The 27,204-nt window shown below is 35.0% G+C and overlaps 1 protein-coding gene across 1 annotated transcript in view; it reads right to left on the bottom strand.

Moving 5' to 3' along the window:
• Window positions 1–27,204, bottom strand: part of LOC138708216 (uncharacterized) — a 429,355-nt gene that overhangs the window by 50,953 nt on the left and 351,198 nt on the right. Inside the window, exons 12-15 of the mRNA XM_069838546.1 lie at window positions 22,500–22,637; window positions 20,838–20,948; window positions 10,950–11,167; window positions 1,386–1,658 (exon numbers count right to left, since the gene is read on the bottom strand). Coding sequence (XP_069694647.1) covers window positions 1,386–1,658; window positions 10,950–11,167; window positions 20,838–20,948; window positions 22,500–22,637 — 740 coding nt within the window. The remainder of the gene's footprint in view (window positions 1–1,385; window positions 1,659–10,949; window positions 11,168–20,837; window positions 20,949–22,499; window positions 22,638–27,204) is intronic.

The raw sequence follows: 27,204 nt of genomic DNA, 5'->3' as shown, positions 1-27,204 counted from the left end.
AATAACTTGGGTCGTGTTTTTTTGCATCCCTTTGCTTAATTTAAAAAGCAGAGATGTAATATACCGCAATATTTTATTAAATCATACAGTAAATGCTCTATGTCTTGACAATCACTGCTTGGAAATACACGAGTGCACATATAAACACAGCTACCAAAACTCAGTATGTATTAATGTTCAGTTTTGAATGAAATTAGCGGAATAATTTACATTTAATGATTAAATTAAATAAAAACTGAAATAATATATGTTTAAAGCAAAAAATATAAAAAATTCAAAACACTACCTACTTTCTATACAGCACACTTTTAATAGGCAATCATTGTTGATCACTCTCAAGGACGAAATCTTGCTCACCTGCAGAGTCAACCTCACTATCGTCCACTCAAACACTGTCTCGTCAAAGTTTTCATCACTAACACTAATTTTTTTAGAAGGGCCTTATGTAGAATCCATTGTGAGAACGGAGAAAAATAGTAGTTACACAAACGTGCGATCTAGCAGTATACTATATGCAACATCTCCAATACTACACGAAATAATTGAATATCACTAAGTGAACTGCGCCACTGGATTTCCACCAGAAAGTACACAAGCGTTCAGATTCGTAAAGTGCGGGAACCGGTTCGTTTCCACTTAAAAAATTTTGGAGCTGTCTCACAAGCAAACATTCTCGAGGGGACAGATAAAAATGTTACTTTTTTTCCTTCCACCATGTTAATAATGTCAAAACAAGTGCTTATACAAAGTTTGACCACTCGAGTGCAATTATGAGGGCCGTAAAAGAAATAAGTTTTCCGGGGTCATTTATAGAAAGAAAACACAATTTCATGGAAAGATTTATTGGAACAGATACAGCAATTTTTGAGCTCTTTTTCAACATATTCTCCACTGGAATTGAGACATATGACCGTGGGATCAACTTTTGTATCCATGTTTTGTAGACATCTGCCGTCTGGGATCAGAACCAGTGTGTGACAGCCGTCTGCACCTCTCTGTTGATCCCACGTTATGACAAATGTCTCAGTTCCATTGGGGAATATGTTGAAAAATAGCTCCACAGTTTTTGTATCTGTTCCAATAAATGTTTCCAATGAAATTGTGTTTTCTGTCTGTAAACAGCCACAGGGAAACTTATTTTTTTTACGTCCCTCGTAATTATGCTCGAGTGGCCAAACTTTGTATAAGCACTTGTTTTGACATTATTAACATGGTGGAAGGAAAAAAAGTAACATTTTTATCTGTCCCCACGAGAATGTTTGCTTGTGAGACAGCTGCAAAATTTTTTAAGTGGAAATGAACCTAAATCTAAAATTTTTCATGAAAAAAGACATTCAATATTAAAGAAAATTATTATTACGACTATGATTAGCTCAGACACCTACCTCATCCCTGCAAATCGTGTCAATCATTTCAGTCCATTTAACTGAACCATCTCTCAACTGCATACAACTTCTCACTGCATAAGGTCGCCCTTCATCATCGATGCGGAGCTTCAACATCTCTGCTTCTTGTTGTTTTTGGTATGAATCAAAATCTTGGGCCCTCCTGTACTCGATATCTTTGAGATGAGCATGGAGTCTGATTGGATCATTTTTAACACCTACTGAGAAGCGTTTAATGCGATTGTTTTGCTCAGCAAGTCCTGGAAATCTTAACTGGAAAGATAATATAAAAACGATTAGATCATGTTATGATACGTACTAGTATAAATAACAAAATATTTAAATTCAGAACAAATATCGGATGCAAGTGAACCAAACAGTGTAGCTGTATACCGAAAGATAAGAGACTGATTACTAATGGGCCATGAGCAAACTTAATGCTGTGCACAGGACAAGATCCCTTACCTTCTCAGCATTGAAGGGAATATCACAAAACAGCATTATGAATATTCCTGGCTTTTAGCCAGTACAACAAATATTTAATGTTACCTTATAGGACATTTTCACTTTAAACTCTTTGTGATTGGACAGTTCTGTAGTCCCAGTTGCCAACTAGAGAATGTTCTATATACCATAACATCGCTAAAAATGGACATTCCCTCGATTCTCCAAAATGTGTGCTCTGCACTTAACCAGATTGTGTGCTACATTATGTATATTGTTATTTATTGTATCTTCTGGCAGTTCTACTATTTCTTTGAAAAACCTAAGTATTTTAAAATTAAAATTAAATTCATATTATAAATCTTATTTTGTGTGTGGGTGTGTTTATGTTTGTGTGAGTACCTGATGACGAACATATAATCTGTAATACATTGTACAGGGAATAAATAAGTACAATACAATACAGTGCACTGCATTTCAAAATGAAGATATAACTTCATGCTACTGGGATGCAAAATGGCAAATGGACGTTCTCGAAGAAGCTGAGCATTAGCATGCAACCAACTGACTGACTGACTGACTGACTGACTGACTGACTGACCGACCGACCAACAACAAACATTTAGCTTGAAAGAGTTTACATATCACTGAAAGAACTTTTTTTTTTTTTACATACAGTGTTTCGTTTCATTTAACATTATCACATTTGCGAAAGTAACATGAGCGTCGTTTGTTTACATCTCAGGTCAGCATGCTTAGGTCACTGTCACAAGAGTCGAGTGAGTCTTGTGCACTGTTGCCACATTGCACAAATTTTGGTCTTAATTATTTCATTAACAGTGGGGTTAATCACAAATTGTAAGATATCAATTTTACTTGTTTTAATGTAATTTACCATTTACCACCAAATTGAATTTTCGCACTTATATTACTTTCACCTTATAAATATATGTGGGGAAGTTTCAGTGGCATGTTGTAATATTTAATTTTGTGGAAGCAGCATACAGTAAAATATTAGACCCCTAAAATTGAAATTACTATAAAATGAACCGAAAACAATTACAGACAACAATGGAAACAACTTGTTGATAAGACACATGCTTTCCAATTGCCAAACCAAATGCTGAAATACAAATCACTAAAGAAAAGATCTCTAGGAAAGCCTCGTAAAAGATGCATAGAGATCATAACAGGCCTAAAACATGCTTGGATAATGATGATGATGATGATGGTGGTGGTGACAACGATGATGATGTTGTTGATGTTAATGATAAATAAAAAATGTACCTCTTGTAATGCAAAATGAAATATCTCTCTTTTTTAGAAAAGTCATCAATAACAGCGTCATAAAACTGGGTTCTGGAAGTTAGTTCTTTAATGAATACCTTCTCAATGGACAAAATATCCAGGTTATACATCTTCTCTTGCTTTGTGGAGTTAATCAAATACGTTTTAACTTTCTTGACAGCTGAAAATCTATATTCTACAGAAGAATTCGTCACAGAAATCATTAACACGAGTTCCCAAATTTTAGAACTTGTGAGTATGCATATCCAATTTCTGTCTTTTAATGCAGTTTAACAGATCACTGACCTACGACGCTTTTATCCATACCTTCTGTTGTATCGTATATAACAGAAAGTTCAGAATGAAAAGCCGTCACATCAAAATGCCTTCCATAATTCTGAAGTAGTGAATCGAAGGAAATGATACATTGTTGTGTTCATGAGAATTAGTCAGCTCCAAACACTTAAAATTATTATTAAATCTTGAATTTAATTGCTCTAAAATGTTATTTATGATCTCAAAGAAGATTGTTGTATTTTAGCAGGCATTTCATCACGACAACCTTCAGAATACAGTCAAGAAGTTCATTCTGGATTGTCTTGGAAGTTCCTGTAAACACTTTTGAGTTCAAAAAATGATTTTCGAGAGATTCACTTAACTTTCTAGCAAATTCCAATAATCCTCGAAACATGCCAAGAATCGATGACTATAAGGTTTTGTCATGGCCACATAATGAAAGTTCAAATTTCCCATAAAACTTCATACAGTCTATAATTTTAAGAGAATTTCTCGATTTATTTTTGTCTCATTTTCTCATTATGTTTCTTTGTTTGCTGTCTGTAAACGTCACTTAGCTGATTTGCGATGTTTACTTTCTCTAACATAGCCAAATCAATGACACAGACCCTACTTATTATGTTTTGCAGAATCTTCGTGTTTTTCAACTTTCTTGGCTAAATGTTTTGCTTTTGTCCAAGTCACATCACCTCCGAACAATGAACACGGAAAGCAAAATAGCGCATTTTTTCAGGACAGCCACACAACCATTTATGTTTATAATAAATAGAAGAATTAAATTTCCTAGAGTAAGCTTGATTTCTGCTTGAGAAATAACAAAGTTGGGAATGAATAATTTCAAGGAAAAATTGTTCTGGAGCCAGGTATCGATCCTGGGACCCTTCACTTAGCGCGCGAACGCTCTACCGACTGAGCTACCCCAGGAACTATACACGACACTGTCACAATTTTTCCTTGAAATTATTTAAACCTGCTTTACAGGGAGCTACTACCTGAAAGCCAGATTTGTATAAAGTCGGGAATGTCTTAAAACTGAGTCAGTTTAAATAAGCACATTGCACAGTCTTAAAACACACAATAATATGACAGCACATTCACTGAAAAATATTTTTCTTGACACAATGAAAAGAACACAAAAATGTGAAATCGCTATTGCAGCATGCAGCTGTATGGTCTGCATTGCCTGCAGTCCACCCCACCAGCCAGCGTCATGTGCTGCTATGTATAGCTTGACAAAAGTATTTATCGGTGTTTTGCTGAAGACGAAGACAACAGAAATAAATAATATATTCGATACAAAGGCGCATCATTCAGGAATGGCTTACTATTAGGTAGGGCTGTAGCCCACCAGTCCTTATATATAAAAACAACACCGACAATGCTTAGTAGTTGGGCGGGATGGTAAACATCATTTTTCAAGAGAAAACACATATCCGAAAATTCATGGTTTGGGTGCTGTGCGGCATCGTAGTTTGAAAATGATTCAGATATGGTGATGGGTGTGTGTTCCCATTTCATTAAGAAACCCAAAAAGAGCATCACACCATACACTATATTACAAAAGGTGTTCAAAATGTTGACCTCCTACTTGATTGCAGAGCATACGTCGGCAGTGCAGAGACTGACAGCAGCTCTGCCGTTGCCATGTGCAAGCAGCATATCTATCATTTCGATATATCTTGTGTAGTGGTACATGTCAACAACATTACTGCACTGTTACACAACACAAACTACCCAATTAGGATGCGAACCATGGATTATGAAGGGATGTAGTGTGCAGAAAATTTATGGCACAGTACATCCATCCACCTTACATTAATATGATTTACAGAGCATGCATCAAGTTCGCTTCCTATGAATTCCTTCTGTGTTATCCTTATCAGATCCAAGCCGCATGATAGCATCTTCCGGCAGTTCACATGGAAAAAACTGGTGACAATTAGCATCTCGTCTGCTTGTTTCAGAATTATTAACCCTGTTGTTTATAAAGTGAAAGGTGGCGCACGGTACTTTTAACCAAGGGCTTTTCTCTCCTTTTGCATTTATTTTACCACATTCTAGACTATAAATGTTAATTACTTTAAATTTATTTTTCATTTTATTTTATTTAATATAAAAGCAATATATAAACACATTACAAAGGTAATTTATTTTATAATATTGAATATGAAGATTTTTATCGTAAAAATTAAGATTTTCGCAGAAACGGTAAATTTTCGCAAAAATTCACGACAAAATTACAGCCATAAATTAGTCACATTTGTGATAAATTGTGCTGCATCTCTCAGTTACATTTCACGTTTATCGCTTAAAAAAAAAAAAAAGAAAAAAACAGGCCATGCACATAGTAGAGAGTTAATACACTTGGGTATCAATTTACGAAGCTTGAGACAGTGACAAGGATCCAAAATGCATACTGGGATGAAATTACAGCTCAAGGAGGAAAAATTAATGGAAGATACAGTAGGAAAGATTGAGAATAATAGTAGAAAACAAGCATATGGAGAAAGAAGAAAAAGAAGCAAGAAAACAGGAAATGGGAAACTCACCATGTATTTCACTACTGAAGGAGAGGAGAGGAGAGGAGAGAAGAGAGAAGAGGAGAGAGGAGAGAAGAGGAGAGAGGAGAAAAGAGACAAGAGAAGAGAAGAGAAGAGAGAAGAGAGGAGAGAAGAGAAGAGAGAAGAGAAGAGAAGAGAAGAGAAGAGAAGAGAAGAGAAGAGAAGAGAAGAGAAGAGAAGAGAGAAGAAAAGAGAGAAGAGAAGAGAAGAGACAAGAGAAGAGAAGAGAAGAGAAGAGACGAGAGAAGAGAAGAGAGAAGAGAAGAGACGAGAGAAGAGAGAGAGAAGAAAAGAGACAAGAGAAGAGAGAAGAGAAGAGATGAGAGAAGAGATGAGAGAAGAGAAGAGAAGAGAAGAGAAGAGAAGAGAAGAGAAGAGAAGAGAAGAGAAGAGAAGAGAAGAGAAGAGAAGAGAAGAGAAGAGAAGAGAAGAGAAGAGAAGAGAAGAGAAGAGAAGAGAAGAGAAGAGAAGAGAAGAGAAGAGAAGAGAAGAGAAGAGAAGAGAAGAGAAGAGAAGAGAAGAGAAGAGAAGAGAAGAGAAGAGAAGAGAAGAGAAGAGAAGAGAAGAGAAGAGAAGAGAAGAGAAGAGAAGAGAAGAGAAGAGAAGAGAAGAGAAGAGAAGAGAAGAGAAGAGAAGAGAAGAGAAGAGAAGAGAAGAGAAGAGAAGAGAAGAGAAGAGAAGAGAAGAGAAGAGAAGAGAAGAGAAGAGAAGAGAAGAGAAGAGAAGAGAAGAGAAGAGAAGAGAAGAGAAGAGAAGAGAAGAGAAGAGAAGAGAAGAGAAGAGAAGAGAAGAGAAGAGAAGAGAAGAGAAGAGAAGAGAAGAGAAGAGAAGAGAAGAGAAGAGAAGAGAAGAGAAAAGAGAAGAGAAAAAAGGAAATATTTTCTTGTAGTTAGATTTATACGGTTCTTTGTTTCCTGTGAATTTATTTTGATATAAGCAGAAATTAGAAACAAAAAACAAATAAAACTAAATAAACGAAATAAGAATTATATTCACAAATACTTTCTTGTAGTTAATATGATTTTATATTTAAAGTAAGTTTATTTCCATGAAAACAAAAATTAGGAACAAAAAGAGACCTAAACAAATAAAATTACGAAGTAAGAAAGAAAGAAATTCCAAAACGAATATAGATCCCAAAAACACTCTTTACGCATATTACGTCATTTTTATGTATCAATAGCAATATAGTACTACTCAATGACGATAGCATTCTAGGGTTAATGCAATGCTCCTGAAAGGGAACTGCTTTGATGTGATTAGCATAATAATATTAATAATAATGATATCGATTTTTTAAAGTGTGTGTTCCTAAAACTTCCTCAATTATTCAAATTTTCTCAACATATCCAAGAAAAAAATTACAATTAAGTCTAAAAATTCCTCCCAGTACGATTAAATTACCAGTAAAGTATTAAAAGCCAGTTCACAAATAATAGCCAAGTCCCTATCTTATTTATGTAACTTTTCAATGTTTAACGATGTATTTCCAGAGAGATTGAAATATTCAGTTGTTATTCCTTTATTCAAAGAAAAAGATAGAAAACTACAGGCATATATATATCCCTTCTACCAGTCTTCCCAAAGGTTTTCGAAAAAAGTTCCATATAAGAGGATATATAATCATCTTGATAGGTACAACATTCACATCCCAGAAAAATTTGAATTCAGGAAGAATAAATCAACTGAGCAAGCGGCATTTAATTTAACTGACAAAGTTCTGGAAGCAATTAATAAAAAATTACAAGTAGGAGGGGTATTCTGTGATCTTTCCAAAGCTTTTGATTGCATTAATAATAAAATTCTACTACAGAAATTAGAATACTACGGAATTCATGGGATAGAATTTCAATGATTTAAATCATATCTCCTAAACAGAAAACAAAAATTTTAAATCAATACATTCAGTAACTCCTTTAAATCTACTTCAACATGGGGAAATGTTCATACAGAGTCCTGTAAGAATCTATATCAGGGCCTCTAATTTTTATAAACGATGATAGGCCCTTAATAAAAGAAACAGGTTAGCTTATACTATTTGTGCATGACATAAGTATCATAATTACAGACAACAATTCTGCCACATTCAAATACAGTATAAAACAGAAATAATTCTCATTAAAATTTATTATTGGTTCATAACCAATAAAGTAGCACTAAACACTAATGAAATTAATATAATTCAATTTAAAACCACTTCAAATTTAACATCTGAAAATATACACACTCTTATCAACAATATACCCCTACTGGAAACATTAACAACCAAATTTCTTGGTTTGCATATTAATAATACTTACATAACTAGAAAAATCATATTAAAGAAATAACTCCCAAACTTAGCTCAGCATGCTTCGTGATTAGATTGTTACAGCAATTTCTAAACAGTAGTATCTTAAGACAATATATTTTATTATTCATTGTTCAATATATTTTGCTCATTTTCATTATATTACCAGCATGGCCTACAGCAGTGGTCGTCAGCACTCGCTGAAATGTGCAATGGGTACGCGGTGCCATCCCATGTGCACTGTCGTGCAACAGGGAGAGATAGAGAGCATACCCGCTAGCAGCTACGAGAGCACTATAGTGCGTAAGAGAGGCTAGCCCCAGCGTGCTCTGTGCTGACGACCCCTGTCCTACAGAATAATATTTTGGAGAAATTCTGCAGGCAGTAAAAATATATTCTTACTATAAAAAAGAGTAATTAGAATAGCAGTTGGAGCAAAGCCTAGACAATTGAGTAGACTATTCAAAAAAAATTACAAATTTTGACCTTAACAAGTCAGTACATAATTCTACTCTTTAATAAATTTCCTCTTAAGTAATAAAGAAAATTTTCCAACTAATTCAGCTTTGTGAAGGGTTGTTTGTGGATATTTGAATCGATAAAAATGTGGCGACTATACTGAAAGGTAAAATTTACTAAATCACAATGACTATAAACGTTTTAACTGTAACATTTTTCGCATTCTGTTTCACACACGATACCTGATTTTGGTTATCCCTGTTTGCTACTTGAAGACGTTATCTGGTGGCCACTGAAAATGCAGTGCATCTCTACGCAGACTGCATTGTCCTTGGTTAGATATCAGGGCAGCAGACGAGCCATGCAATGTCCTATCTTATATAAATGATAAATGAAGGAAAAGTTCTCTTATTTGCAGAATACTGAATGACATTAGGAAAGAAGACTTGCAAATAAAAATTAATGGAATGTCAACAAAATCAGAACAGTGGCTAGTAAACAATAAACTTAAATTTACTGTAATTAAAACCGTCTACATGTAATTTAATCAAATTTAGTTATTAATAATATTATGATTAAGGAAATACAATGCACTAAATTTTTAGGCGTTTGACTGAAAAGATTCCAATCTGACTTAAGAAACGCATATACAATATCAAACTGAGAAACTGAGTTGCTTGCGTTATGCTTTTAAGTCCTAGCGAAATTATCACCCATGGACTTTTTTAAAATCAGTCCACTTTGGCTATGTTCATTCAATATCATCGTATATCAATATTACTTGGGGATTTTCAGCAAAATCGACGCAAATATTCAAATCGCAGAAAACAATATTTGAAATTATTATACAAGTCCCTACTGGGATCCAAAGTATAAACATTTTCAGAATATTTAACATTTTATCTGTGCCCTGCATAGTATATTTTAGAAATAGTGTGCTTCATTCATCAAAATATAGATTCCTTCAAAACAAATTGAAGCCATCAAGAGTATGGTATCAGAACATTCCGAAATATATATTTGAATTACCGGTACCACAGATTTATCAGAAATCTTAACAGCATATCACACATTGGCAGAAATGTATACAATAAACTTCCACAGAATACGGAAGAACTTAACATGGAACAATAAAAAAGGGATAAATAATATTTTATTGACATATAGTATTGACATGGAACAATTAAAAAAAAAAAAAAAAAAGAGGTAAATAATATTTTATTGACATTTTGCACAAGTGAATATCTAAATTTAAAGTTTTAAAAATTAACTTTCTCTTCTTGATACTGCCATTGCTGGTTTTATGTCCTAGATAGTCAATCTTGAGGTCAAGGATGAGGAGACTGGCTGGGACTGTTGCACACATCTGGAGACGGGATGAATTTTTTTATTTTATTAGGTTACTTTACGAAGTTTATCAACATCTTAGATTATTTAGCATCTGAATGAGATGAAGGTGATAATGCCGGTGAAATGAGTCCGGGGTCCAGCACCGAAAGTTACCCAGCATTTCCTCATATTGGGTTGAGGTAAAACCCCGGAAAAAACCTCAACCAGGTAACTTGCCCCGACTGGGAATCAACCTGGGCCACCCTGTTTCGCGGCCAGATGCGCTAGCCGTTACTCCACAGGTGTGGACGAGAAGGGATGAATTGCATGTACTACCAACAGGGGCAGGGGCTGTTACCTAGTATTAAGTTTGTAATGCAATATACCATCCTTGATACTGTGCTTCACTTGTGTAGTAACAATGTAATTCTTACCACTGCATTAATAAAAATCAAATCAAATTTCAAAATATCTGTGAAAACACGCGCATTATGTTGATACACAGTGAAAAAAAAATACTATAAGTCACTGGAAACTGGAAGGTGGTGCCAGTATGATCACAGTTCCAACCACGTCATCAGAGAACATTGCAGTTCAAAGTTTCACCAACAGATGTCACTGGTGAATGGTCATACGAAAATAATAATTTGTTGCTAATATATTCAATAAGTAGAGATAAAATAAATAAAGTATCTTGTTAATTAATGCATTTTCTTCCCTGCTTCTGTTGCTTCCATAGGAATATCACTATGCTACAACTAAGGATTTCACTTCAATATGTTCCTACTAGTCATGTCATCGCTGTTCGTTATGGCCTGTGAATTTGTAAACGTTATTATTGAATAAAAATTAAACTACAGAACTGTTGTAATTCACTCAACTGTCTGAGTAACTTACCCTCAATTCTGGACTGGAAATCAATGCATAGGATGGATTTCCTCCCTCAAAACCGTATACCGGTAATTGGTTTGCTGGTGTAGATGAAGGTGCCACATGCTCTGTGTAATTCGTATTCATCCCGTACGGACATGGCAGCTTCGATGCTGTTCCATGAGGCACGGGCTCCCAAGAAAATATTCCCCGATCACTCTTCACTATTTCAGCTGGACAGTGAACTGAAAATTAAAATGCCACATCACAGAATGACAAGTCTATTTTCAGATAAACTTACTCTTTTTTTCTCAGCATTGTAGCTTTGAGATGGAGAAGAAGTAAAACAGTTATTTCAGTTTAAAAGCGTAAATAACTCATCACTTGAGTGGAAGGTATGAGTATGTTCTAAACCTTTCTCTTGGCCCTTCAGAGCTTTCGAGAATGTGAACTCCTTTATAACAGTGTAGAAGGAGATGTGGTAGGTAGTAAATGTATCTTCGTTTTTAAATAAAACGTCATCAGGGAAAGAATGTACCATACTCACAAAGTAAGATTAATATTATACATAATGTCCTTTATACACATCTTCCATTATTCTTATGGCTTTCTTTTGTAAAACAAAATTACGTTTAGCATCAGATGAGTTGATCCAGAATCTAATTAATATTTCATTATAGAATTAAAGAATGCAAAGTCCTGGTATGCCAAGAGTGTTCATAATGCATAATGGGCAGTGACAGTATAATATTCCACGTGTTCCTTCCAATTCCAAACCAACATACTTTATGTCTGCAGTCCCATTTACGTTAATAACATAAAACTTACATTTTTTGTCAATATATTGTGATATACACAGTCAAATGCTGTAGCTCAATGGTTTCCAAAGTGTGGGTTGCGAGTGATTTACAAATTAAGAAAAGTAGAAACATAAGATAAATATGAAAAGTTCCAGTATTTATAAAGTAAAAAACAATTACTGTGATAACTGTGTCAGCTTCTTAAATCTCAATACAGACACAGTGACATTTTCAAGTTCAAGGGAATTTTTTTTCGCTTTTGTTTTGATGACAATCATAGAAGAGAAACTTATTGTGAATAAATACGAGTTTGCAAATGTTAAAAAAAATTAAGTTTTTTTTTTTGGGGGGGGGGGGGGCAAGCTCGAGGTATTCCTGATTTTTACCCAAATCTGGTCGACGGTGTGTGAAAAAAGTCCAGTTTGAACATTCCACATCAGTAAGTATATATTTCAATGAGCTTTCCTACATGCTATTTTTTGTCTTTTTATTTCAGGAATAGATTCAGTATCCATCTGTGACTAGCAATTGTTTGAGTTTCTTCCGGAAAACACTGAAGTTGTTGGAAACTGTGCAAACTCTGTTGCTCCTTCTGAAAGCAAAACTCAGTATTTGTCATATTATATATAATACTTTGGAATGAATCAAATTTCTTTTCGTCAAGTGATGTCGAACAGAAACCAAGTTTCTTTGTAAATCCATTGGGTAACAGACAACAAAAGCATAATTTTCAATTTGTATTGAACTATTACCCCAGCACTACAGCAGTAATAGTTTGGTAGAAATGATGTTTACGTAATATTCAAGTCATTGCTGCACCATAATATACTTCTATTTCGGTCGTTCTTTGCATGGTATCCACCAGCATTGTGTAAAATTGCCATTGTTTTCGATTTTACAAGGATTCGTATTTTTCGAATGGGGATAAGTACTAGTATAGTAGTGAAAGGTCACAAACAAAAGTAGGCAGCACCTTCAAAAAGTCTGGAAACCACTGCTATAGCTGAGTCACAAAAAAAATTCCTCCAATGTGTAATTTCGAATTTAGAGAGTTTAGTCATTTATCCACCAATCTAAAAGCTGCATTCTCTGTCGATTTTTGTTCTCTAATTACAAACTACCCTAAAAACCAATGTATTATTCGATTTCAAATAATGATAAAAACTGTTATAAATAATTTTCTCAAACAAGTTTGAAAATATTGTTAATAATTACTAGAAATAGTAGATTTACTTTCTTCTTGTACATTAATTATACTATTGAGTATTTGAGTCTTTCTGGAAAAATACTATGTTGTATTGAAAAATTACAAGAATAGTTTAAGATAGGAAAAATTATTTCAGATCATGCTTTTAGAACTTTACTTTTTATTTCATCATATCTCACATCACATATAGATTGCTCATTCCTATGTTAAAATCGGTTGCACTTTGAAGAGAACCACCAGGATCACCACCCGTCCGCCGTAAATGAACAAGAGATGACAGTACAGTTGCTAATGCAATTCAAATGGGAGTTATGTAACAACTAGATGGCAGTATAGTAAACCTGACAAAAGTTGCTACCGTCAAAGCCTATAACGCCAAGCAATCTGGGTATATATGTTCTAGGATCATATCAAGAGAGTTTTTTTTTTATGTTTTAACACACAAATATAATTTCTACTCCAGTAGTGGAAATTCAGTACAGTAGAACCTTGATTAACTGTCAGTGAAAAAAAATCGACAATATAATTTACAGTACAGTATGTACTACAAAAAACATATGTATGTAAAATTATTTTGTTTGAAAAAGTCAGTTAATTTTTTTTGTTTAAACACACTGCATTCACAAAAAATAACTTTTTTCCAAATTCTAAATTTAAAAAAAGTGTGTTTTAAAAATCTAGTACAATAAAATCTATAGGATACGTTACTACAAAAAAACACATGTACAGTATGTAAAATTATTGTTGTTGTTGAAAAAGTCAATTAATTTTTTTTGTTTAAACACACAGCGTGCTTTTATTGGCTACCATGTCACACACTCTTCGAAGTAGTAATAGCTGAGTAACTGTTTAAACCAGTCAAGACACTTGGAAAGCATGAATTCTGCTTCAGCATGATTTTTGTAGATTCTCCTGCCTCCTGCTCACTTTCATAGTTTTCTTCAGGATCATTTTGGTCATGCTGTAAAAAATGATAAAAAATTGGGGAATCATGGGGACTGGCTGGCCTGATGGTGAATCAGGAAACAGATAATCAAGGTTCTACTGTAATAATCGAGTGTGTTAAGAAACCAATTGCAGCATTTTCTACACACACTTACTTATTTATGGCTTTTAAGAGACTCGGAGATTCATTGCTGCCCTCAAATAAGCCCGCCATTAGTCCCTATCCTGTACAAGATTAATCCAGTCTCTATCCTCATATTCCACCTCCCTCAAATCCATTTTAATATTATCCTCCCATCTATGTCTCAGCCTCCGCAAAGGTCTTTTTTCCTCCAGCCTTCCAACTAACAATCTATATGCATTTCTGGATTCGCCCATATGTGCTACATGCCCTGCCCATCTCAAATGTCTGGATTTAATGTTTCTAATTAAGTCAAGTGAAGAATACAATGCGTACAGTTCTGCATTGTGTAACTTTCTCCATTCTCCTGTAACTTCATCCCTCAGCTCCAAATATTTTCCTAAGAACCTCATTCTACACATACTTGAATGTTTAATTTGTAAATAATTGTATGAAAGTCGTTTCTTTTTTTAAGATATCGCATATAGTTTAATTTTTTTATCTGAATTTTATATTTTTCTAATGAAATGCATTCTTTATGCCTCTTTTTAATAACATTAGATAAAATTTGCAGTAATTTTTATAGTAGTCAAAAATATTGAGGATCATTATGCTGCAGTTCTTCCTCATTAATATATTCGTAGTTTTCCTTTTTTTAATTCACGAGATTTTAATTCACAAGTGTTCACTTTTGGACTTTTTTCAGAATCTTGACAGGAAGACACTGAGCACTGACTTGAGTACTTCGTAAATGTAGTTAAAATACATTACATTTACTACTACATACATTTTCCAAGATTCATTTTGTAGACATGATTGATAAATTCAGAACTCATGATTTTTTATGTGATGTCTTGGAACTTTTCAGGGATATTATAGACACTTAGGAAGATCAGACAGGTCACTGATTAAAGGTTCTGTTGAATTCAATCTACTTTTATCTATAAAAATTCTGGATACATTTATAAATAAAATAATTAGATACTATGATAAATATGGCTAGGATTTATATGCACTGAAAAATATTATTGATACTACATATATATATATATATATATATATATATATAGGGGAACATGGGGTACAAGGAAACACAATAGAGTTACTATTTTTTTTAATGCTACCGGTAAATCAATATTTTGCATAGTAACTATATTTATTTATTTAGTGTGATTTGTGCACATACATTTAGCACTATTAGTTTCAAATTTCTATGAGAATATAACCTAAACATACATGAAAAACAACAGCACTGCACTTGTTTCAATATGCACCAAACATGGGGTACAATGAAACACTTCCTGGAGCACAGTGAAACAAGCTTTATAAATTCACATACAAAATGACCCATATCGTATCTACCAATTTCAGTTGGAAATTCTGGTGGACTGAACATGCACATGCGTGGTACGAATACACGCAAAGGCAGCTGAAAAACTCGCAATTTGTCTATTGTGGAATGTTGGTGGTGAAAGCATTTATCCTGACAGATTCTGTTACATAGGGCCAGCGGACTTAGTGACACAATAATGAAGATCGCCATGCTCCTGTATTCTGAGGTGGGAGAGCCACAGGTAACATTATGCAGAGTATGTTCGTGCAGTCCCTGCTGCTCAACCTGAACCTTGAACATATCGCGAGGCTCATTGGACAGATTGCTTAAGGATTTGAATTTCTATTCCTACAAACTCCAGATGGTTCACGAGTTAAGGAATCGTGACAAGGACGACAGATGTACCACCTGCGCTAACATGCTGGCACATATTGCTCCAGCATCTCCTGATACGAGATGAAACAAACTTAGTGGCTACGTCAATAAGCAAAATTTCTCCTCTGATCTGGTGACTTCTGGTTCATAACATTACCTGTGGCTCTCCATTGTCAGACCCACCTCAGATTACTGTGTCGTTCTGGCGATCTTCATTATTGCGTCCCTGTAACAGAGCCTGTCAGGATAAATGCTTTGACTGTTGCTATCCATGACTGCACCAGCCAATGTTCCATGACTAATTGCGAGATTTTCAGCTGTCTCTGCATGTATTCGTGCCACACATTCACATGTTCAGTCCACCAGAATTGTCAACTGAAATTAGTAGATACAATATGGGCCACCTTGTATAACATTAAAAAAGAACGCTATAAACCTGAAAACAAAATAGCATAAAAATTCAAGTAGTGTAAAGACTAAAGGTAACACTATAAAAACAAAATTTTCCCCTTTACACTCAAAATATAAGTAGGACTGGAAATATAAAGAAAATTCACGTTTACAAACGAAAAATCAATGCCAAAGGACAAATAGCAATTTTCCCTATTTGTTTTTCCATAGAAAGTTGGTTTTGGTAGAATAATTTTGATTTGACTATCATTAAGTGAAGCTCGATCTTCAATTTCAGGTTTCACATAATTTTCTAAGAAATAAAATATATTCTCCTTCCTCAGCTTTGCATCTTTTATCCCAATAATATAAGAACACAGTCCCATTCTACAGGTTCTCCTTTCGAGTTTCCTTTATGAACCTTTCTTCATCTAGAATCATTTGAATGTCATTTTCTTCATCTTTATCTTCTTTTCTGGTGAACAGTCTTTTTTATTTCTTTGTTTTTGAATTTCTCTTCCTTTCAACGACAGCATTTTTTCAGGTGTGTTTGTTGCAATAATACTCCTGCCCTTTCGTTGAGTGTACTTCGGTTTCCTATCCCCGTTCCCAGCCTTTGAAAATCTCTTGAATTCTTTTTGACTTGTAAAATACTTCGTTTAGATGCGAGTTATTGGTGAAACTGTGCTCAAGTTCGATGGAACAGTTGGTGAACATTTATTCGTTTGCGTTAAAGTCTCATTACTTGTTTTGTTTTTGTTTGCTTTTTTGTTTTTTTGTTTTTTTGTTTTTGCTGCACAGGGACATTCTCCAAGTCAGAACAATCTGTAGTCGTACTGGTAGTTTCTTGAGACATAGTCTGTCATTTGCAAAACTACAGAGAAAATGAAAAAAATTCCACACTTTCTGAAACCGGACACATTTCCTGGAGACAATACCCTCCGGTGTGCTGCATTCACAATTCCAGCAATATCATATGGGTACTGATAAAGTTTGCACTGGATACTGAATAGTAGAATGATCTGAATGATTTATAAACTGCTGCAGTTTGTACAGTGCAGAGGAAAGTAACAATTGCCACTCCATTGTTGCTAGCTAGCTCAATAATAACTTCAATTCAAAGAAGACTGTCATGATGTCGAATAGGAACTCCTAGTATTGTGCGCAACATGTTTCATAACTTGGACGAAAAGCTCACTTGTCATCTATCCGGAAGGGTAGCAAGTTCCAAAGTTTCAGATATCGTCATTGGTGGAATTGTTATGCTGCAACATGCAGTAACAGTTATTCCCTTTACTGACTTGTTTTACTCCCTTCTCGGCTACCATCTTCTGAGGTTTCTGAACGAACTCTTGTTAGCAGTCTCATCGAGATTAAAAATTCGTATTCCAGCTGCAAACTCAGGGTGTTTGGACATAACGGATTCCAAACTGTCAAAAAATTGATCTATATTTCTTCTATTGACTGAAGTTGCACGAAACAAGCTGCAACCCTCTGGAGTTGTGTATGTCTGCGCATGGAACTGAGGAACCAATCAATTCCTGCCATCCTATTCTCATCCTAAGATTTTCGACAAGAAATTGAAGTAATTTTTGTAATTTCATGTGCTGTCTGCAGTCTTTTGATATCAGACCATAGAATATCTTAGAAGACATTAATATAATATGTTTTTAATTCTCCCTCTTGAGCTGCAATCCCTTTGCCTTCACTTCTGTTTGCATGCTTTTTTACATATCTAGAAAGGGTGGGATGCTTCAGACCCTTTTCTTTTGCGGCTTTGCGAATACTCATATCAATAACACAACATGTCATCCTGCTTTTCTTATCCGGTTCCTGACCATTTTATGTTTCTTCTGTGAACAGTAAGACTAATATTAGGCCTACGTGTTGGGCAACCCAATGTAACCAGTATCATATCGCTTTGAAAAATATTTTCAAATATTACTGATTATCATATGCTAACTAGGCCTATAAATATTGTAAACATTAATATTAAATTAAAGGCCTGAAGAAATAAAAATCTCTTGCTCAAAGAACCTAGGTAAGAATAAACATTAAGCATGGGTTAAATAAAACGTAGCATGGGGTTGCACTGTAGGAAGCATTTCATTGTGTCCCAACAGCGATCATCATTTATCGAGACTTTAAAATACAAGGTTAGAGTAGTTAATAGTTTCATTACTTACATAGTCTGAAAACTGAATCAACGAATTTCAAAATGATCACAACTGAATAATGAAGAGTATAAAACACACTGCACAAAATCTAAATGTTCACTACCTTAAAAAAATACCTCAGATACAAAGAATCAGAAAATCATACACCACGATCAATCCAACAGCAGCAGCCATATTGGATTAGGATTATAATATCTAGTGGAAGTTGAAGTGTCTGCCACTCGAGCACCACTGCATATTACTCAAAAGATTTTAAAGCATTTGTTTGATTGTGCCCTTCGTCCCATACACCATGGTGTGGAAAGCAATGCATATTATGTCCAATCACAAAGCCTTTAAAGAAGACAAAACAAATTTAAGTGCAGCATCTCTTGATAAATGCTGTAACTGTAAAGGCTCGTCCTCACTACAACAACATGTTAAATATTAAATTGTTTACCGTTAACATCCCAACATCTTGACTGAACATGTTAAAGCTAATTCATTTAACACTTTGTCCACCTGTTCAACATATTAAACTTGACTTTCTTTGCGTAGTCCACCATAAACAGTATACGAGATTTTAATGTAGATAGTGTTTTATTTTCAAACCTTGGACAATGGACTCAGATGATGATTTGACTTTTGTAATTGCCTCTATTGCTTCTTACAAGGCCTTGGAAAGGAAGAAAATGAGAATGCGGGTGCTGCAGTATCTTAGTAAAAGACACTATGCAGAAGACATTCTAAACGAGCTTAAAGTTGAAGATCGATTTGGATTAAAAAACTTGCTGAGAATGTCAGAACAAGATTTTAATATAGTGCTGCAAAAATACTTCCTGTTACATCAAAGAAAGACACAATTTAAGAGCAGCCATTTAATCTCAATTAAAAAAATTACAGCGCGATTGATTGACTGTCATAGGACCTATGACATGATAGATGTTAAAGGAGCGGGTAACATCGTATAATTATTCTTTCCGAAGTTTTACGAACTTTAACATACATCACCAAATATGACCATTACTGACGTCAACATAGCATTAACGTTTAGCTTACCACTAGAGTGCGAAAACTCTCTGTTGTATTCTCGAGAACAGTTAAATAATAATTCCAGTTCTCTAAACAGTCGGCCTTCTTTGTTTTTGTCTCTGCATTCTTTTGCAGACACATCCCACAAACAAGGCCTTTCCATCAGTGCATTAATTTTATTCTAACGCATTTTCTTTCGTCCACTCCATTACTTCGAACAACTTACAGCCAACACCAAGGACCTATGATAGTATAACAATGATCAAGATACACCCCACAAAATCGGAAGTTAGATGTTGCTATGGAAACTGTACGAACTATGCCGAACTGTACTGACGGTGTACGAGCAAATGAATTGACTTGACATGTCTTCCATTGCTGCTGGAAAACACGCCAACATGTTAAAAGTGTTAACTTCAACATACTCAGTCAACATGTTAAGTCAATTGAGACTTGAAATGTCACATGTTAAATTCAACATGTTATTGTTAAATATTTAATAACGGAGACGAGCCTTAACTTGGACATGTAATACATTCGGTGCACGATGCAATAGGTGACTACTTGCCTCCTTTAGATATTATTAGATAAAGACTGAAAGATTTAAATTTCATAATATTGTAAACCACACTTTCTCGACCATTAAAGTACACCACCCCTACCCCCGCCCCGAAAAAAATGTATAATTAATTATATAAAATAATATAGTAATTAAATAAATATTACTAGGTCTACATAAGAATATTAGATAATTCGGTAAAAAACGTTGGTGAATACACCTATTGGTGTTCAATTAACTATTCCTTCCTCCTGAAAAGTTATGCTCAGTACTGTCACATAGGAGGTTTCATAAAATCAACGACGATATGAATTCTGGCCTTTGTTAGTAAAGCAACATGTACAAAAATACAGTTTTAATCTTCCCTCAAGGAGTAAAAACTCGTGCTCAGGGAGTTATCTAAACACATACTCAGCACAAACGAAGAAATAGATTTCAAATCAAATCACTTTCTTGGACATTTATATTAATATTTCCATTTCGTGTCGAACTCAGTATAAAGTATAAAGAGGAAGTATTATAATGCTACAAGAAATAAATTGCTTAATAAGTACAATTTTCAATAGTTCAAGAAAACACATGGTAAACGGTCTTACTACTGTTTGTTCAGATAACACTGATTGCTACATTCATCAACGTACTGCACTGGCTTGAAATAAACATTACTCTGTTAACAACAAATCTGGAAAACAGAATATCAAGACTGACTGTGTTAGAATGACTTGTAGTAAATTAATGAAGACTGCTGTCCTTCTTGTATCTGCCTTCTATTCCCAATAGTAAGCGTACTGCATGTGTTAACAGTAGCAGCACGAGACATTTTGAGTTATAAAACTGTCCACAGTGAGCAAGAACGAGATGTTTGTCGATAAAGGCTCCTTCACATATTTTGCATGTCTAGTCTTTTTCTGGCTTTCGTTCTCCACCACATCATATCTTTCTGAATCTCCTAACATAGCTTTATATATTATCAAATAAATTTATAAATATTTGTTACCTTTCATTTCGCAAAATGATCCTTGATATCCTCGAGGGCATCTGCACTCAATATGATCAATGAGGTCTACACATTCTCCATTGTTCTGACACGGTTGTGATTGACACAGATCTGGAAAATTTATGTACAAATTTTAGTTTAAGTCCTAATCAATACAACTCATCTTTCCAACATACATTCAAAAATACATTTCTGAACCATTTTGCATATGCTATACAATTAACGTACTATTCACCAAATGTGTTTCATCAAGATGGAGAGAGGACAAAAGCTTAGAGCTTTTAGATGTGACAATAAACAAAGGGAAGACTGTTTTAAATATATATATTGGTTCATTAAAGATAGAAAATGTTCGATGCTTTTCCCTGGTTCTTGCAGTAGAAGGAACTAGAGTGTTATGACAATCAAAATTAGTAGTTCAGAAACTCGTCCTGGACTTCTATGTGGGGAGGGTTGGAACACTATATCGGTGAGGTAGAGTTGAAGCTACAGGGAGACAAGGGTAACGGGAGTGTCTGAGTAGGAGAGAATTAGATTTTCTTTGAGAGTATGATGTAGAAGCAGAACTTCAGAGAGATAAAATAAGGTTTAGATTAAAACTGTATTCGCAATTGTGAGATGGAATAGGTCTAGCCTGCATTTTTTTTTTCTTTTGAGAGAGCGAGAGAGAGAACAAGCTTCTTTTTGTCAAAGACTCTAACGAGACTAGTTCGTGATTCTTTGACAACAGGAGCAGGGAAAGGCTTACCGGTAGACTCTGCTGTTGACCACAGATCAGCTTCAAGGAAAAGCAAGCCAAGATAAATGTGGGGATGAAAGTTAGAGGTGGAGACTTGAAGCTAACATGATGGGTCGAAGTGGCTGGCTGTCTTTCTTCTCTGAATTACTCTTTTTATATTAGTCTGGAGAGATGATGCACACATAACTTCTTTCTCCTTTCCATGGCTTCCTCAAGCACGTGACATCACATTTACACAGGAACTGAATTGTTTGTCCATAGCAGGAAACACTGATGATCAGATGGCGGACAATGGCAAGAAATTAAAGTGTGAAGTGGCTCTCGACATTCCTTGACCTATTTATGATGTAGTCAGTGGCCGTTAGAAAAATTTTTACAACAACAAACGCAGAAAGAATTAATACCAAGAAGAATGTTGAATTTAAATTCAAGGAGAAAAGATTCATTGGCAGACGAAGAATCCAATGGATAGACTAATTCAAGGAGGCCCTGGGAACAAGAGGCCATGATCAGACAGAAGTATGGATTAGGGGAGAGGGGCATGGGACTAGGGAACAGAGGCAAATTTGTGATCAGTTCTCTAATCACAAAGGAGAAAGTGGCAGCTATGATGATGATATTATAATCAACTATTCATAAATAGGCCTTTTCGAAAAAAACAAAAAATAAAATTAACTAATTGTTCAAATTTATGAGTCATATGAGCCTATTAATCTCATCATAAACCACATTTATTCCTATTGTCATGGTTAGTTGTAGAATCTAGGTTGCTACTTATTGTCATTCGTTCTAGTCGGACTAGGTTAGATTTTCTCTTCAGGTAATGACATGGTAATTAATATAATGTACCCAGACCTAACACTGACGAAAAATCAAACTCGTTATCTTTAAAAAAATGAAATTGCTAAAGTGTGACAACTCACCCACATCCCATTCACAGCGCTTTCCATTGTAACCTGGTGGACAGTCACAAGAAAAGTCGTTGAAGGCATCTGTGCAGGTGCCGCCATTCAGACAGGGACGAGCCATGCACTCGTTAACTTCATCTTCACAGTAGTCACCTTGTTAGGCAAAGATTAGGATTTGGTGAGTTGCTTCATCAAACAAACACAAAGTTAATTAACTACGTACATTAGTTCGTTTCTGAAAAACTCTGTGAAATTCTACAGATACATTTTCAGCCCTTCTGCAGTATGCAAGATTTCCTTATTCCTCTATGCTTCCAACATCATGGGCACCCACACGGGACAAGTCAAGCGACTCATTTTTTGCAAAGACGAGTAAAAAGATAAGTCAAAACTTGGTTGAGATTTACTACCACGGCTGAAAAGTGGCTGGATGCTCCTTACATCAACAATAAAACAGTTTATCATGAGTTCTGCCAAAATTTGTAGATGGATTTGGATTGAAGATGAGACAACTGCAGTTTTTAATTTCTAGGTGATAAAGTGGTTCAGTGAATTATAATGAATAATATTACTTCATATCAAGTTTACAACTATTTCCATTCAGCTGGTTCGCACAGATTTGCCCGAATCACCTGTTAAATTTGTCTTAGTAGAACTGGTTTTCAAATACCTATTTTAAGTTTAAAAAATTAGTTTTTTTTTTTAAGAGCGAAAGGAACAACATTAATATAACAGAAAATTATCCAGCCTTTAATATTCTTTCGTTTCATCTTCAGTGATCAATATCACTAGTTTCCATTTAGCTGTCTGGGGGATGAATTTATGTTCTCTCCTGGAAAATAGCTTCATACTCTGTGAATGCAGTACTTTTCTCTCTGATGTACTTTCAAAACCAAAGTGCACAAAACAGTGGCTGTTACCATTGGTAACGAGTAGGTGTCCTCTATGGTAGGCTGGAGTAACTAATTTTTTATCTCCTTTCCGAGCCCGAACCAGAAAATACGCACATTTCGTCACAAGTATTAAAATACAAAATATCCGTAAAAATACAGGCGTAAGGCAATCAGGACAGGAGTAAGATATGAAACTTTGGCAGTCGTCTACCCTTTTGCTTTCCAATGCTAATACCACATCATACACAACAATGAAACACATTAATAAGATACTTCGTTTACCTCTTTTAATACTTCTAGAATTTTTATTCCATATTTATTCCCTGGTCCATATCGTGATCGTTGCCGTAGATCTTGTAATGATCCTTGTTGTCTTTGCCATGGTCCTTATCATGGTCACTGTTGTCTTTGTCATGTTTCTTATCGTAATCCTTGTCTTTGTTGTGGTCCTTATCATGGTCCTTATCGTGATACTTATTGTCTTTGTTATGATCCTTATCGTGGTTCATGTCCTGGCTCTTATCATGAACCTTGTCCTTCTCATGGTATAATTCGTAATTATTATCGTGGACCTTGTCTTTATCCATTGGTTCTTGTTTTCCTTGTCATGGTCCTTATCGTGATCCTTATTATTTTGTCGTGGTTCTTGTTGTCTTTGACATGTCCCTTATCATGATCTATGTTGTCTTTATTGTAGTCATTGTTGGCATTGTAATAGTCCTTATCATCCTCCTTGCTGCTTTTGTCATGGTCCTTAATGAGTATTTGTTGTCTTTGTCATAGTCCTTATCTTGGTAAATTTCGAAGTCCTTATCATGGTCCATGTCGTGGTGTTTGTCGTGTTTCTTGTCGTAGTATATTATCATGGTGCTGATTTTGGTCTTTATTGCGGTCCTTGTTGTCTTTCTAATAGTCCTTTTCGTGGTCCTGGTCCTTTTAATCTTTATGGTGGTCTATGTCGTGGAATAATCCTTGTCGTGGTGTTTGTCGTGTTTCTTGTATGTAATTATGGTCCTGATCTTTGTCCTTGTCGTGGTCCTTAGAATGTTCCTTGTTGTCTTTGCCATATGTCTACATTTGTCATTTCAAAATGAATATTCTTTTTGCACCTTGGCAAATGACTTTCGTGTTACATGGTATATTTCTATCTTTCACTAAAAGTAAACGATCAAGGACGTAAAAAGAGACCTACAACAGACACCTGATAACATTTTGCACTGGTGTGCAGTTTGGAGTAGGATGAAAATAGGCCTATGCATGCACAATTGGATGTCTTCCTGGCTACGTCGATATCGAGTGAACCGCACTGTAGAACTTTAACTTCCGACGACCAAGAGTCATCTCATTCTTTTTAAGGGGAACTGTAGATCTGTTAGGCAGTACATCTCACTTGAAGATGTGTGTCAGAGGAAGAACAATTGTTTGTATGCATCTGAAGTCTGATTAGTGTAATATATTACTAGTCAGCAATGTATGCAATGGAGGGAAAAGGAACTGGCCAACCTACCCCATTATCTCCTGGCTTAGTTGCCTCATAAATGATGCCTTATTGGTGTCACTTATAAGGTTCAAACCTGTCTTCGGACAGTTGACTAAACAACAATAAATTCATAACCTGTACAGTTAGACTACATGAAAATGAGAATATTTTGTCAACATTCCCCAATATGGAAATTGCTATGAGAATTTTTCTGAAATTCTTGGTGGCCATTGCATCTGGAGAACGTTCATTTTCCTAGCTAAACTTTAGCAGTAGCAGTAGCAGTAGCAGTAGCAGTAGCAGTAGCAGTAGCAGTAGCAGCAGCAGTAGTAGTAGTAATAAATAATAATAAACAAAAAAATTAAGAATCGCATGGTAAAACCACATTCATATAATTTAAGTTTGATGAGTATTGTTCACTATTTTGCCTCCTGAAAAGTTCCTCTCTAGAGACTAGTATTTAATAAATATATAACTATGAGTGAAGTTGGTCCATGTATTCAACATCACTAGGTCTAATTATTACTTTTTCCATGGGCCCATACTATTCTCGATTCGTTTCTGATAAAAAATACTGTTAAAAATTTTAGTTTGTCCTCAGGATTGATAATGAAAGTATAAATGTTTACGTTTTTACCAGTAAGCGAAAAAGGACAAATGATATCGTCGAAAAGCATGGAAAGCAAAATACAGATTTGTTGTAAACATTTGAGATTTTCAGTATTAACTTGCTTAGTCTCTCAGTTGTGGACAGATGTATCAGTGTAAACAATCTACACTGATGTTTATTCATACCATGCCACGAGGCAACATTGCTGCTATGCCAGCCATGTGGGTGTTGTGGAGCTGAGACGAGGTACGATAGTCAGTACGCCTTAAAGTAGAGGAGGCTACTGACAAGTTTACAAAGCTGGAACAACGTGGATCAAAATTGAAGTTGCACGAGGTTGTAGTGCACAAGACTGTGAAGCATGTGATAATGTAGCTTTGTCATATCTAACAGAAAGTGTTTTGTGAAGGCAGGGATACAGTTCAGGACAGGTCCCAACGACCCCAAATTGACGACCACACTATTAAGCTTCTTGCTTCCCTGCTGGATGTTGTCCATAGATGGACTGCATGTGAATTAGCCGCTAGAACTGCTAAATAAAGTTTTAACACTTCTGCAATCATGTTCAATGCGTGATTTTATTGCAGGAGTATAGATTATTTGACATTTTGATATCATCTGTGAAGCCAGATTAGACTCGCTGCTCACCGTACAGCTTTTGGTGTTTGACTATTTTCCTCTTCTCCAATGAAAGCATTATCTGTGATACACTGGTGTTCATTTCACTTCTCGTCTTGCCTTAGGCAGGGAATGGAGATCGAGACTTGGTTCTGAGTGAATTTTCCTCTAGAATGTCTTCAGCTGCTTAGGATGTCACATTTATTTCCATAGTTGTGATATGCATGCATGGAGGGAGTCACCACTTTCCACAACAGGTACATTTTCATTATCTCTATAATTTTACAAACTTCCAGGCTATAAGAAATAAAAGTGAATAATACAACATTAAGCTCTACATAATGTGATACTCGTTTTTTCTCTTAGGAAATTTACATTATGGTTATTATTTGTTACGAAATGCAAACTGTCCAGGATAGATGTCGGTCAAGCAGATAATTGTTTGTAACGACCCCAACAAGTAGCAAACCCTTCTCATCACCTGAAGACGAAGATAGAAGATATCTTGGACACGTGATTTGCTTTCTCATCGCCAGCAATTCAAATTAAGATTAAAAACTGTATGCTAAGTTCTGTCATAAAATTACTTGCAGCTCCAGTTTTACTAAGTGTTGGCAAACTGGAAAAAACTTTTATAAAAAAGTTTCTATTGAATTTAAAGTCAATATTTTGCCCATTTTTTGTCTATTATTTAATAGAGAAGAACGAATTTTTTAATTTTGGAGCCGCATCCTTTATGCACTAAATGATGTCAATTTTTCATGGATTAAGAAACTGTAAAGAGCACCAAATTGTAGTGTAAAACATGCCAAAGTAGCGAAGAATAGAACAAAATATCGTGTGGAACACTGGGTACAGCAGCACATCATCCAGGAAAATAAATGAAACTACTCAACTTGTTCCAAATCTTACAGCTTCAAAGCTGGTGTAAGATCTATGGAATGCTGTCAACATGCACAATGGGGGTGAATGTTAAATTATAATTTCAACTCAAATATATATATATATATATATATATATATATATATATATAAAATACATATAATATTTGAGTTGAAATTATATACAGAATGTTTAAAAAATACGGGGCATAATTTCAGGTATGTATTTCCCACATGT

This window comes from Periplaneta americana, chromosome 10, assembly GCF_040183065.1.
Source record: "Periplaneta americana isolate PAMFEO1 chromosome 10, P.americana_PAMFEO1_priV1, whole genome shotgun sequence".
Taxonomy (NCBI): Eukaryota; Metazoa; Arthropoda; class Insecta; order Blattodea; family Blattidae; genus Periplaneta; species Periplaneta americana.
This window is presented reverse-complemented; position numbering and strand designations above follow the sequence as displayed.